This window comes from Struthio camelus, chromosome 3 (assembly GCF_040807025.1).
Source record: "Struthio camelus isolate bStrCam1 chromosome 3, bStrCam1.hap1, whole genome shotgun sequence".
NCBI lineage: Eukaryota > Metazoa > Chordata > Aves > Struthioniformes > Struthionidae > Struthio > Struthio camelus.
Genome location: NC_090944.1, coordinates 146,688,901 through 146,701,421, shown reverse-complemented (window position 1 = coordinate 146,701,421; position 12,521 = coordinate 146,688,901). Strand labels below are relative to the sequence as shown.

General features: G+C 42.6%; 1 protein-coding gene across 1 annotated transcript in view; it reads right to left on the bottom strand.

Annotated features, from left to right (window-relative positions):
• GZF1 (GDNF inducible zinc finger protein 1) overlaps positions 1–12,521 on the bottom strand; it is a 34,619-nt gene that overhangs the window by 10,415 nt on the left and 11,683 nt on the right. Inside the window, exons 3-8 of the mRNA XM_068936523.1 lie at positions 8,823–9,767; positions 6,561–6,655; positions 5,865–6,032; positions 4,930–5,087; positions 3,788–4,031; positions 2,422–2,492 (exon numbers count right to left, since the gene is read on the bottom strand). Coding sequence (XP_068792624.1) covers positions 2,422–2,492; positions 3,788–4,031; positions 4,930–5,087; positions 5,865–6,032; positions 6,561–6,655; positions 8,823–9,767 — 1,681 coding nt within the window. The remainder of the gene's footprint in view (positions 1–2,421; positions 2,493–3,787; positions 4,032–4,929; positions 5,088–5,864; positions 6,033–6,560; positions 6,656–8,822; positions 9,768–12,521) is intronic.

The following is a 12,521-nucleotide window of genomic DNA, read 5'->3' as shown; positions in this document are numbered from 1 at the left end:
CTCAACATTGCTATAAACTCAAGCTTTAGTACATACTCATTTTGACAAAACAAAAATAAATCTCACATAGTTTTCTGTTAAAACAGTTTTGATAGGATATTTTCAAGAGTTCCTAATATTTATGCTGTAAAATGGAGCGCTACAAAATACTTAACTTAATGGAAATTATTAGAGTCATGTAAAATGAATGCTTGATGGACTTGATTCTACACAAGCCGAAAAGCTATAGGGAGTCCCTGACCTAAAGAGCTTACAAAAAAAGGCAGATGAGACATGAGGGAAATAAAAAAAGGTTTCCCCAGCATCATGAAACAAGCAAGTGGCAGAACAGGGAATGCAATCCACCTCAGGCACCCGAACCACAATCTTAGGATAATCTTCTTCTGTAGAATCTAAGAACTAAAACTTTCCTATTTCCTAACCTTTGAATTTTTAGCTCCATAAACTTAATGCAAGATTTAAGTAGGTCTGTTAACATTATTCCAACAAACATAAAAAGCACTCTTATGGAGTTACACTTACTACATCTAAAATAAAAGTTTTAGGGAGGAGATGAAGAATCCATTCACCTCTTGCTTGTCATGCTCTGAGGTGGCACAGGCATCTCAGAATACTATCTGTGTTTTGTTTGTTAAAAAAAAAAAAAAAACAAACTACACCTCCCAATTCTGACTAGAATTTCATATGACCAGGAATGACATGACTTGGCTCCTAACTGAAAGGCTGATATTTTTTAATATGTATAAAAGATAATGTCTAAATTTCATTTCTCTTTCCCTATATTTACCCAGACATTTTTACCTCCCAGTCATACAACATATTGGCACTCCATATATTTTAGGGTGAATTAAGAAAAGACTGACTAATTCAGATAAAGCATTTAATGATATCAATACTTAACTTGTTTTTTCAGTACGATTACTTTCAACTATTTATCATGTTATTTCATAATATCCATCTATTCTTTATTTGAACGAACAAAAAAAGCTGTGGTCACATACAGACAATAGTGATCCTCAGTAGGAAACAAGACCCCAAACTACAAACTTCTTTCACTGGAGTGAATGAACTTCCTAACTGTACTCGGCAGGCTACTCCTTTCAGAAGCTGACCACAGACATGCGTTAACAGAGGCAAATGCCGGTATGCTTTTATTAACACTGCAAAGCAGAAGCCTCCTGTTCTTCCCACCATGGTTTTTCAAGAATAAAAAGCCACTGTAAGAATATATCACTTGCTTGCATCACTAGACTTCCACTGTTTTGGAATTTGAAAGAAACAGTAATTCAACACATACAATAAGATATATATTACACTGTGAAGATATATATTACACGTGAAGGCTTTCTAATCTAATTATCTCTAGTGGTAACTGTACTAGGATGCTGAGCACTGGATTGGCAGAATCCCATCAACAGAACTATCTTTATATGCTCATCCTAAAAAACACAAGGCCTGAAAACCTGCAAACTGAGCCTGCTCACATGGACCAACCTGCAGAACTGGCATTCAAATAAAAGTGATTCTTGCTTATTGTCAGTCATCATCTGCCATGCTATAGTGTTCCCATCTGAAGGCAAAATTGGCTAAAAAGAGACAAAAATAAGTTAAATCAGCTGGATTTTAAAGTGCTTGTAAACCCCAGAGCTTGTCTCTTTTTCTGCACCAACAATTCTATCCAGTCTAATACGAGAAATTACTGCTACACGCTAACCTGCCTTACTTAGGATTGCTCCAACTAGTTAAAGCTGCAATAACGGCACCACAGTAACAGAAACCAAGGGCATACTCCACAGGGCGGAAGCAGAAGTTAAACCCCTACAGGAAAGGCCAGCACGCTGCGACACTCGAGGTGACAGGCCAGGGGGCTCCACGAAGAGCCGGCAGCCCCGCAAGGGAGGGCAGGAGGCGCACGGACAGCAGGCCCGGAGCCTCCCGCAGGCAGCAAGGAGGGGGCACTGCCACATGGTTTCCCGCAGCTCACGTGACGCAACCAGCCAGCCAGCCACCTTCCTCTTCCTCCTCCTCCTCCTCCTCTGCAGCAGACACCTAGCCCGCTCTCCCCTGCCCGCCCCCTTTGCCGGCTACGGGGCCAGAGCGGCAGCCCCCTTAGGCGTAACGGCGAGGACGGGCAACGAGGCTGCTGAGGGAGACCTCTCCCGTTCCCGTTGCCCCCGGAAAGGGCCCTCATGCCTCGGAGGAAGGGGGGAAGCCTGCCCCGCTCCTTCCTCCCCCCCCCACCGCGGCGAGGGCCTCGCCTCCTGCCGCAACGGCCGCCGGCTAGCCGGTGGGGGGACGCGAACGGCCGCCCGGCTGCGGGGCGTCCGTTAACGGCCGGCTCCCGCCGCCGCACTCACCGCGCAGCCCCGCACCCGCCCGAGGGGGCCGGGCCGGGCCGGGCCGGGCCGGGCCGCTCCTCACCACAGAGGCTCCGGGCAGCGGCGGCAGCCGGAAGCGCTGGCGCGCGCTAGGCCCCGCCCCGGCAACGGCCGCTGGGAGGGCGACGGCGCACGCGCGGCGCGGCGGAAGTGGCGCAAGTGGCGCGCGGCAGCAGGGAGCTGCGGGGAGGGCGTTGCCGGGCAACGCGGCCCGGCGCGGCGGGGGGCGGCGGCGGCGGGAGCTCCGGCCTGGCCGCCTCGGGCTGTGAGGGAGGGCGGTGGGGCGCTGCCGGAAACGGCGCCTTAGCACAGATCCGTGGCCGCGGCCCTGGTTTTCCTTTTCCAGAGGTGCTGGCAGCCTGCAGCAGCCGCGGCGGGAGAAGCCCGTTTCCCTCAGTGCCAGTTCATATTTAGCAGCCGTGCCTGACTCGACAGCAGCCATTTTGTGCCGTTACCCACCGAAATCTTGTCTCTCCAGCTGCTGCACCCGTTCCTGCAAGTTCACCGCTAACTGCTGGGACTTTCAAGCCTTAAAGATCGCAGTCACAGCGTTTCATGCACGGCTGGGACCATGATGAAGCATCTTCTCTCAGCGTGCTCCCATCCTAACCTCCCAAGGAAACCCCAGGGAACGGTGAATGCCCAAGCTGTCCGCTCGCTAAAAATACAACAGACCCTGAAGGCCAAATCAAAGTTGTAAATTCAGTGTTTCGCATTACAAGACGAAGCCAAGCTTTTGGTCATTTGTTATTTATTACATGCGTAGCTGTACTATACGTCCATCATTTTTAAGGAATAATGTCGAGGAATGACAAGTGTACACAGAAATTATGTTTAAAAGCTAAACGAAAAGAGCACCGAAACAACTCAAAATGAAGTGAACAGAAACAACATAACACCACAGCCCCATCACCAGTTAAGCGTTTACCTTCTAGTCAGTTTATAACAATCCACAGCAATATTAGCAAGTTTCATATTTATCAGGGAAAACATTCTACAATCAAATACATGCAAATAAATTAGTTACACGATGGTATGAACATGTCTTTATTAAAAAAGACAGTAATTTGCAGTAAGAGAAAATACATGTGTATATAGGTACACACATGCAAACGCAAACCATATATATGCTTTCGTAAACAGATATTTTATAATTTGATGTATTCAAGACTTTGTGAAAAATAAAATTATGTACATATCTAAAATCTTAACTGGCATACATTCTTTTAATAAGAATCATGAATCCTTTCTCTGACTGCAATGTATATAATTTCAGACCACGTGTCTAAAGAAGATACTGCACTATATTAATAGCTTAATGAGGCAGTTACAACACACAAAGATTTGAAATAGTTTAGCCTTTTATAACATGGACAGATTGCACAGTTTTCTGGTGAAAACCTGATGTTATAAGTATAAAAGAGAACGATCAGTGTCTCGTGCGTTATTAACACTAGATGGCATGTGTTCTACTTTTTTAAGAATAATACTTTCTGGTTTATAAAGTTTACCTTGGTCAACTGACCAAATTTCAGGTGCTGAGTCTTCACCCATACAGGCTTCTGATAATGTTTCTATTTTGGACCAATTATGGTCTTTTTTGGTTGCCAGATCTATTAAGAAACTTCTCCAGTGAGCATTCCGGTCGTGAATCTAGGAAGAAGGAAAAAGGGGGGAAAAATATGGCTGAAGTTTTTCTAACAGTATTTTTAACAACTGAGGATTTAATCAAGCTCAAAATCTAACAGTGTTAATGTTAACTCTCTGATACTGTGCTTCAATGTGCTAACACAGGCAAAGCAAAAGCTGAACTTTGAAATACAAGAACAGGTTTGTTTTACTAACTCTGCCCTGCTTTTCTGGCTGGAAGCGCTTCTAAAAGAAACTAGATTTTTAGTGTATAGGCAAACTTTAGACTTAAAAACTTGCAAGTGGAAAAAAACCTGTACGCTCTCTCTTAGCAATCACTTCAAGAATCCAAAGGTCTCTGAAAACAGCTAATCTCAGCAGACTATTTTCATTCAGTATTGGAACTCTGTAAATATGTAAAGTCATATTCATGTACAATATGAAGGCATTGTAAACCGTCACGTTACGACCTTTTTTCTCTAATAAGAGGCTTAAAAGACTGAAGAAACCTTAGTAATAGAAAACGTGATAGTATCCTATTTGTTAAATTAGTAGTAAACATTTTAAATAGCTGCTGTCCTTCCTCATGTGTTTTCGTAAGATTAGATTTCCCTTTGAAGACAACGATACAACTATTTGGGAAATGATTGGTCTGACTGTAGGACCTGCTGTGCTCTTGGACTGAGGAAAATTCTACGCACTTCAGAAATGTATTTTTAAAAGCCGTACCTAGCTAGCAGGTTAATCTCCAGGCCCTAAACTTCATTCTTCTGTAACTTCTTTTTCGTAAAGATCAGAACTTAAGCACCGGTATGAACCCTCGGTAAGCCAAGGAACTTCATCCAGCTAGAGAAGTGTAGCCCATAGTTAAATGTCACTACCACGATTCGATTGCCAAAAAGATATTTGAGAGGCAGCGTACCAACACATGTCTCCGCAAGGTGGACATATCTGCAAAGGTTTTCTCGCAAGCTCTGCATTTATATGGCTTTTCCCCAGTGTGAATACGCTGGTGGCGCCGGAGAGCACCTTGCTGCGTGAACGTTTTTCCGCATTGTTCACAGAAGTATGGACGGGTCTCTGAAAACAAAACAGAAATCTCAGACTTTTCAGACAGGTTCTTCAGGGACTTCAGTGGACAAAAAGAGCATACTGAACTTTATACAAGAAGTTTGAAAAGAGCAACAGTGGGATAAAGTGGTGCACATAGGAACATGCATGCTTTGGGGCCTTGGTTTCTAAAGTTACGTGATGAACGTGTCTAGTCTTCCTTGCCTGAGAACAGCTCCCTGGTCTTTCAGGGGAAATAGTAGCGATTACAACAGCTGTCTGCTCTAACATCTTTCAACAGCACAAAACAGGCTTCTGTCCTCTGGGCAAGTGTCATCTGTCTTCTGCTCTGACCTTATGCTTTCCTGCACGGACTGCAGTAGAGGCGAGAAACAGGAGGGGTTCACGGGCCCCAGACTGTTTTAGTCACGCTTTGAGGGGAACAAGCACAAAAACATTTGCAGAATCAGGGCCTTCCAGGGGGATTCACGGTCTAATAGTCAAGCTCCTCACTATGCATTTGGTCCGGTTGACGTGTATTCTCCACCCTGTATCAAAAGAGACAATCCAATCTGATACATAAAAATACCGCCCTATATGAAAACAAGATCGGATACGATACAAGATGATATCATGTCCTGGTTTAATAAGTCAGGATCAGCATGAACCCTGCTTCTCCTCATCACCTAATTCAAGGAGCTTATAAAGTGGTTCTGGAATAAAAAGTTAGCATCCAAACTGTAAAAAGAACTTCATATCCAAACTTCCAGTGCTGTTTATTCTCCACATCATGATTTGTTTCATTACCTGCATGGACGTTACTGTGCTGGGCTAGCGAGGCTCTCAATCCAAACGTTTTCCCACAAACCTCACATTTGTATGGCTTAGCCCCCATGTGGCATCGCTTGTGGCATTTTAAGTATTCATTGGTAGTAAAATGTTTTCCACACACATCACATTTAAAAAGGCGCTCTCCTGAGTAGAAAGGAAAAGGCATTCTAAACTCTTTCAGCAGTTTCGCCCTGTAACTTCTTCCTGACCAAGTTTTAAAGGTTCTTTCCTGCATGTTCATCTCCCTGATGCTTTTAACACACTCAGATATTTCTCTTCTCCCAAACTGTATACTTCATATAAGCTTTAATTTTTTGACTTCCATATGGCTTTGTTTATCCCTTGGTTCTGTCCTTAACCCTCTGCATACCCTGTGTCCCTTGTGACCTCACTCACTCACTTAACCCTTAGTTACTATTTCAGTGCACAGGAATCTCCAGTTCCCCATACTATCTTTCTGTTCAGTTTTGTACTTCAAAGTTGCCTTTCAAACGTCTTTCTGTCCCTGAAGGTTCATTCCTGGTACTTGAAATCCCTCTTATGAGTTACAAAAATGTATCTTCAACTCCCCCTTAGCTCTTTTCAGGCAGTAACAGGAGTTGAGCTTGCTCTTTCTTCTGTGGATGTACTCAATAGGAGCAGACAGAAGAAACACGGGTGTTTAATGCCTACCTGTATGGGTCCTTTTGTGGCTGGTGAGTTTGCCTTTATCAACAAAGCAAGCCCCACAGTCCTCACAAATATATGGCTTTTCCCCTGTATGGGACCTAAATGAAGTGAAACACAAATGATTATTGATAACATAGTTCTGATACGCTGTTCTTAAAATACTGCATCTGAAATTATAGTCTACACATTACAGGCAACATACTTACATATTTTAAATGAAGGAACTGCAAAAAAGTACATTCTGCTCAGTCAGGAAACAGTGTTTATCACTATCTGTGCTACACTAAAGATTTCTGCAGACCCAGATCCCCGGGGGTAACTCTCTGTTGCTTGATTACAGAACTAAACCATTCCTCTTCGCTAAAAAAGCGGGAGAAGTTTTAGCATAAATAGTTACTTAGAATTGAATATGTTAGTCTTCAAATGGAGCGAAAGACAGTCGCTCCGTTAAATTGCATCAGACTAACTGAGGAACGGGTCCTCTTAGGGGACTGGTGAACCCACACTTTGCTTCAGGCCATTCCTTTTTTTCCCCTTCCTGCCTCGAACTGTGGCCAAAAGACTGTAAACACTGTCCTGTTCTGGCTGTCAACTGAGGCCCATATTCTACTTGTCTGTGATACTCCAGATACCAGTTAATTTTGGGGTACTCACAAGAGACTCTTTGGCTTGCATCTGAAAGAAAAATGATCCACTGAAATACAGCAGGTATCCATTTGATGGATATTTCTGATCTCACAAAACAGAATCCCAGGGCTTGTTCTCAGCTGATACAATCCAGTACAGCTTCTTAGGATCAGCAGAGTTTTGTCAGTGAATTTTGGTTATGGTCCTAAGCTAGCTGACTGATCTTGGCTATAATACTGGCTTTCAAAAAACTGAATGTCACTCTTTGGTTTCCATTTAAGGGTCTACTTTGCCCCACTTTCAGGCCCTGAAAACCCCCCCCTTTTCTTTCAAAGGTTATAGTTCATAGTATGAGCATTGGAGGCATAAGTCAGGAAGATAACAAGCTGCTGCTGTTAAAGACAGAAAGCATATCCAGATTATCTCTGGCACGATGCCAGCAGCAGTTCTCTCAAGACGTTCTGAGCCATATTCTTGGCTTCTGTAAATCCCTCAGGCCTATACCCTTTGGCCTGCAATTTTTTAACTGAGTAGGATGTTCCTATTTTTAAGACTAACGGCGCTACAAAAAGTAAGGCAAGGTGTGTTTCAGAACGCATGCTGGAAACCTGATTTTAAACTAGCTCAAACCAGGGAAAGTCTGAGCCAGGGATCCTAACGTTTTAGCTTAATACTGTGCTGACTTTCCTTATTCCAATCCAGACTGTATGATGCGTAAAATAATGCATGATTTTGAGTTGCTGGGCAAAATGTTGCAAATTGGAGACAACCAGTTACCAAACACAAAACCCATGTGTCACTGCTTTGTTGGAGTTGTTCCAAATTTTCAGGTCACGTTTTACACTGCGATAGGTGAGCGTAGCTCTGTTGTGTTTCAGCTGACGGGTATCTTGATATTTCATATGTTTTACCACTACAGAATCAGCATACCTCCCAGTTTTTTTAATCATTGTAAGAACACTCAAGAGAAAAGCTACTGTCCCCGTTGTACAGGTCTGCAGTCTAATGATGGGATTTCTCTCACCTAATTTAGCCCTCCAACAGTTAATGCCCTATTATAAGTTATCTGCTAGACTCCCTCTTTGGAGAAAGATGGGAAATTCCATGGGATGATTCATATTCTCCTGGGATAGGATGCATTTAACATAGAGAGCAATTCATCCAGTCTAGCTCCACTGACTGTAGAGGGAGCCCAGATGAGATGTCCAGCTTTTAAATAACATAGGGGAAATGAAATCCCACGCTCACTGACTGGCTCAGAGTGATACAGAAAGAGCAGAGCTCTAAACCTTGGTCTCCGAGGTCCTGAGCTAATTCTTCAGCATATGCTGCTTTACATCAGCAAAGGCCATCGTCTTATTTTCAAGTCTCAATTTCAAATGATTGGTTTTTGCTTACAAGTTTGGATGGAGAGTCTTTTTCAAAATCTCTACCAAAACTGCTGTAATGACTATATGTAGACATAGCCTTTATGTAAAAGAATTATCATGGATATTACAGATTAAATGCCAGTGTTCCTGTCAGAAGGACACCCAAGGAGAATGACTCAAAACTACAAATTCAGAAGAGGAAAAAAAGTGCTGAAATACACTATGCATGCAGGATGTAGTAATGGGAGAAGCAGTACTTTAGGCTGACCTGGTATGGATCTTAAGCTGTGACGGTTGAGCAAATTTTGAACGACAAACGCCACATTCGTAAGGTTTTTCTCCTGTATGTGTCCGCATATGAAACACTAGTGCTGTTCGGGAGCTGAGGATCTTCCCGCAGACAGAACAGAGAGGGCGTTTGACTCTACCTTCATGCTTCCGCATATAATGTGTTCTCACATCTCTCTTTCTTTTAAAAGTAGCATTGCAAAGGGTGCAGGCAAACTGCCTTTCTTCAGTGTGGACGCATGCTCGGTGCTCTTTCCAGCTGTTGCAACTAGCAAACGACTTGCTGCAGATGTCACATCGATAAATTTTACCAGGCAAGCATTGATGGACATCTCTGCAGTGATCCACATACTTTTTCCGGGAAACAAACTGCTCATTACATTTATCACATGTTATTACATAGGCAGATTTCTTATTCACCCCATTTTTAATTACCTTCTTTATTTTAAAGTCATCATCTGACTCAAGTTCTTCAGCTTCCTTCTCATTAGAGTATTCATTACTCTCCTCCTCCTCCTCCTCCTCCGTACAGACCTCCTCATTGTCCTTACTGTCTTCAACTTCCAAACACCCTGCTTCGTAATCTCCCTCCTGCTCTCCTTTCATGCTCATTTCACCTTCATCTTCCTTTCCTTCTCCATTCCCTTTTCCCCTTCTTGCTTCACTGTCTTTATCCTTCCGCTTCCTTTCCTCTTGACCATTGCTACAATCTTCTTCGGTAACAGATGAAGCTGCAGGTTCTTCCTCACAACTGGTGGCCTCTCTGTGCCTCACACACCTTCGTAGTTCAGCCTCTGGTGTCCTGTCCCATGCCTCTCTGCCAGCATCTTTTTCACAGTTTGTTGCATTTGGTCTATGTGCAGGTGGAACTACCATCCAATAGACTGGCATAAGTTTCCTTCCTTGCCCAGATTCATGGATTTTTCTGTTAAAACAAACAACAGAGCACAACTTTAATAGGTTTAATTGTTTCAGATTAAACACCTGTATGGAAAAATAAAGCAGATCCCCTTGTAAGCAATCTGCTGTAGTGGTGAACTCTATTTACCACTAGTCAGGATGTGGAACATGCACTGCAGAGGTTTTAAGAACAAGTTAGACAAACATCTGCGGAAATAACATAGGTAAAGCTGATACTACCTTAGCGTACATGGATGCACTGTATGACCTCTTATCGGCCCCTTATGGACTGAATTTCTATGCTTCTGTGATTGGAGACTAACAGATGCATTTTTCCAAATACAGCATGAGGTCCTCCTGGCGAACTTTTGATTATTATATCAATAAGTTCGAAGTGTCACAGCTTTACATATGCACTGATCTCTAGATACTCCTTAAATAAGCAATTCTACTTGCCACTTTTGATTTAGAAACACTTTTTGTACAGTTCTCAAACTAAGAAAAGCACAGATTTGGACTACAGGTCAAAGAGGGGTCACAAAGAGAAGATTTTTTGAAGGAGATTGGCCAAATACTGCTTAAATACAGGCAAGATTCTGCAGTTACTTGAGAAAAGACAGATGTTTCTCTTCAACTGAAATATTAAGGATTTCATTGCATACCAAATTTCTCCAGGAGGTATCAGGCACTGCTCAGCTCTAGGACTTGTTCTCACTGGAAACAAGGGTGCTCACGTACAGGACAACAAAGCTAGGGCTTTGTATCTTCATTCTAAACTTTAATACCTTGACAGTAATGTGAAAAGATGAGAAATTTGTCTGAGAAATGCATGTTTGCTTGGTGTTTAATTGAATTAGGTGCGTCACACCACACGTCTGAAAGTCACGTTCAGTAACGCTCCTAATTATGTAGGCAGACACACAATGTTGATTTTGTTACTGTTTGCGTTGGTGGATCTCTATGGCCGTTTATTTTTCTTAGTAGATTTGTGCAATATAATATCCCTGTCTCTGACTAGAATCTACCAGCATGACTATCATACATATAAATACTAAAATAACATTTTTATTTCTCTTTAGTAAGACTGCACATACCTGTTCTATGATAAACTGCAACACAGATCACTTACACGATAATTAAAGGCCAGATTCTAACAGCCCTCCTACCTCAGAGGAGAGAGATCCCTATGGCTAGTTTGCCTGAAATCAAGATTCAGCATGAGTGAGTTAGCAGAAACTATGCCCTCAAGGAAAGAGTCAACCATTCCTAGCCTACGTTTGAAATGCTAATAAGTACAGTTTTAAAATAATTTTTCTTAGGGATTACTGCACGATCCCTCTGTGTGTAGTTCAGAACTGAAGATAATCCAAAACATGAAGCACAACGCCACCTTAGATTTCGTCTGCAAAGGACATAGCAGATACGTAGAAGAACAGTATGGAGCAATCGCTAACGCTTTATGAGTCTGTGGTTACCTGGTCTTGCCACTTTTTTGTTCTTTCCCCATTTCATCATTTCTTAAAATTGTTTTGATAATATTTTCCTGTAATTTAGCCCTCTTCATCTTCTTCTTCATGGAATTCATTTCAGAACCCAACTATCTATTTTCTAAGTCCTGCTCCTTTGCCTCAGTATCTTTCCTTTCTTTTTAAATGAACTGGTGCCAAACATACAGGTTTTCAGCTGTGAATTTTGTTTTTCTTCCTCCAGAAACAGACAGTCTTGGGTCTTTTCACATATAGACTCTCATAAGAAGGATCTTTAAAACGTCATCTGGTGGCAGAGTATTATTAGCATTTATTAGATGAATTATGAAAAATCTCTATAGAAAGTATTGACATATATGAAGAAAACTAGAAAAGCTAAAATTACAGAGTCAAAAAAGCCAGAGACTTCACAGAAGAAAATTAAGACACTAGCAAGTAAACCTACGAGATACGGATCAATCGATAGTATTGCTACAGGCTTCCTGTGTCCTCCCAAGCAACACAGAGTGAAATAATATCACTTCCTTTGCCTGTCTTCTCCATTTAGATTACGAAAAAGGGAAATGCGCTTCAGTCTGTGTTTTTACACTATGTAGCACAAAGAGGAAGCTGAGAGAGAGGAAAGAATAACATGCATATGAAAAGATGAAGTCCCTCTAGCTGTCCTCCCTTTATCAAGTCTCCTGCTGCAAGTCAGCTGTGCCGCTCCAGCCACCAGTTAAAAATCCTCTGTGCGCTCAGGAAGCCCGTGTTAGGACACCTGTAGGAATACGTACACTCAGAGAAGAGACAGATATTTTAGGGGCGTGTTGGCATTGTTTACTTAGGGTTAATTCCCTTTCAAACTGGGGCTGTAGAAAACACCTTTGTATTTTGCCTTTAGGTGTTGGCATAGCTCACGTTTCAGAGGAGGCATCTAACTCCATGATTCAGAATTAGTTCCTTTGTCTTGCCCTGCGTGGTTGCTTGTAATCACGGAGCGTAGCATCCTCCAGCCTGGGAGTGTTCAGCCCCGCTTCAGGGATTTACAGCTCTACTCATGAATGCAAAAAGGTCACTGTCCTCCGCTACTTTCAAGATCAACTCCCAGCTAAAGGAGCAGGGATCACTGCAGCCTCTGCAGAGGGAATCTGCAAACTCAGGTTCCTTCATGCTTCACCTTGGGGATCTACACAAAATGAAACAAGGTTATTTTACAGCAGATTGTGAGCAAGAATTCATACACGTTACCAGGACTGCAGAAGCAGTCCTTGAAACTGCTACAGAAGCTGGTCACAGATTCCAGGAAGGAA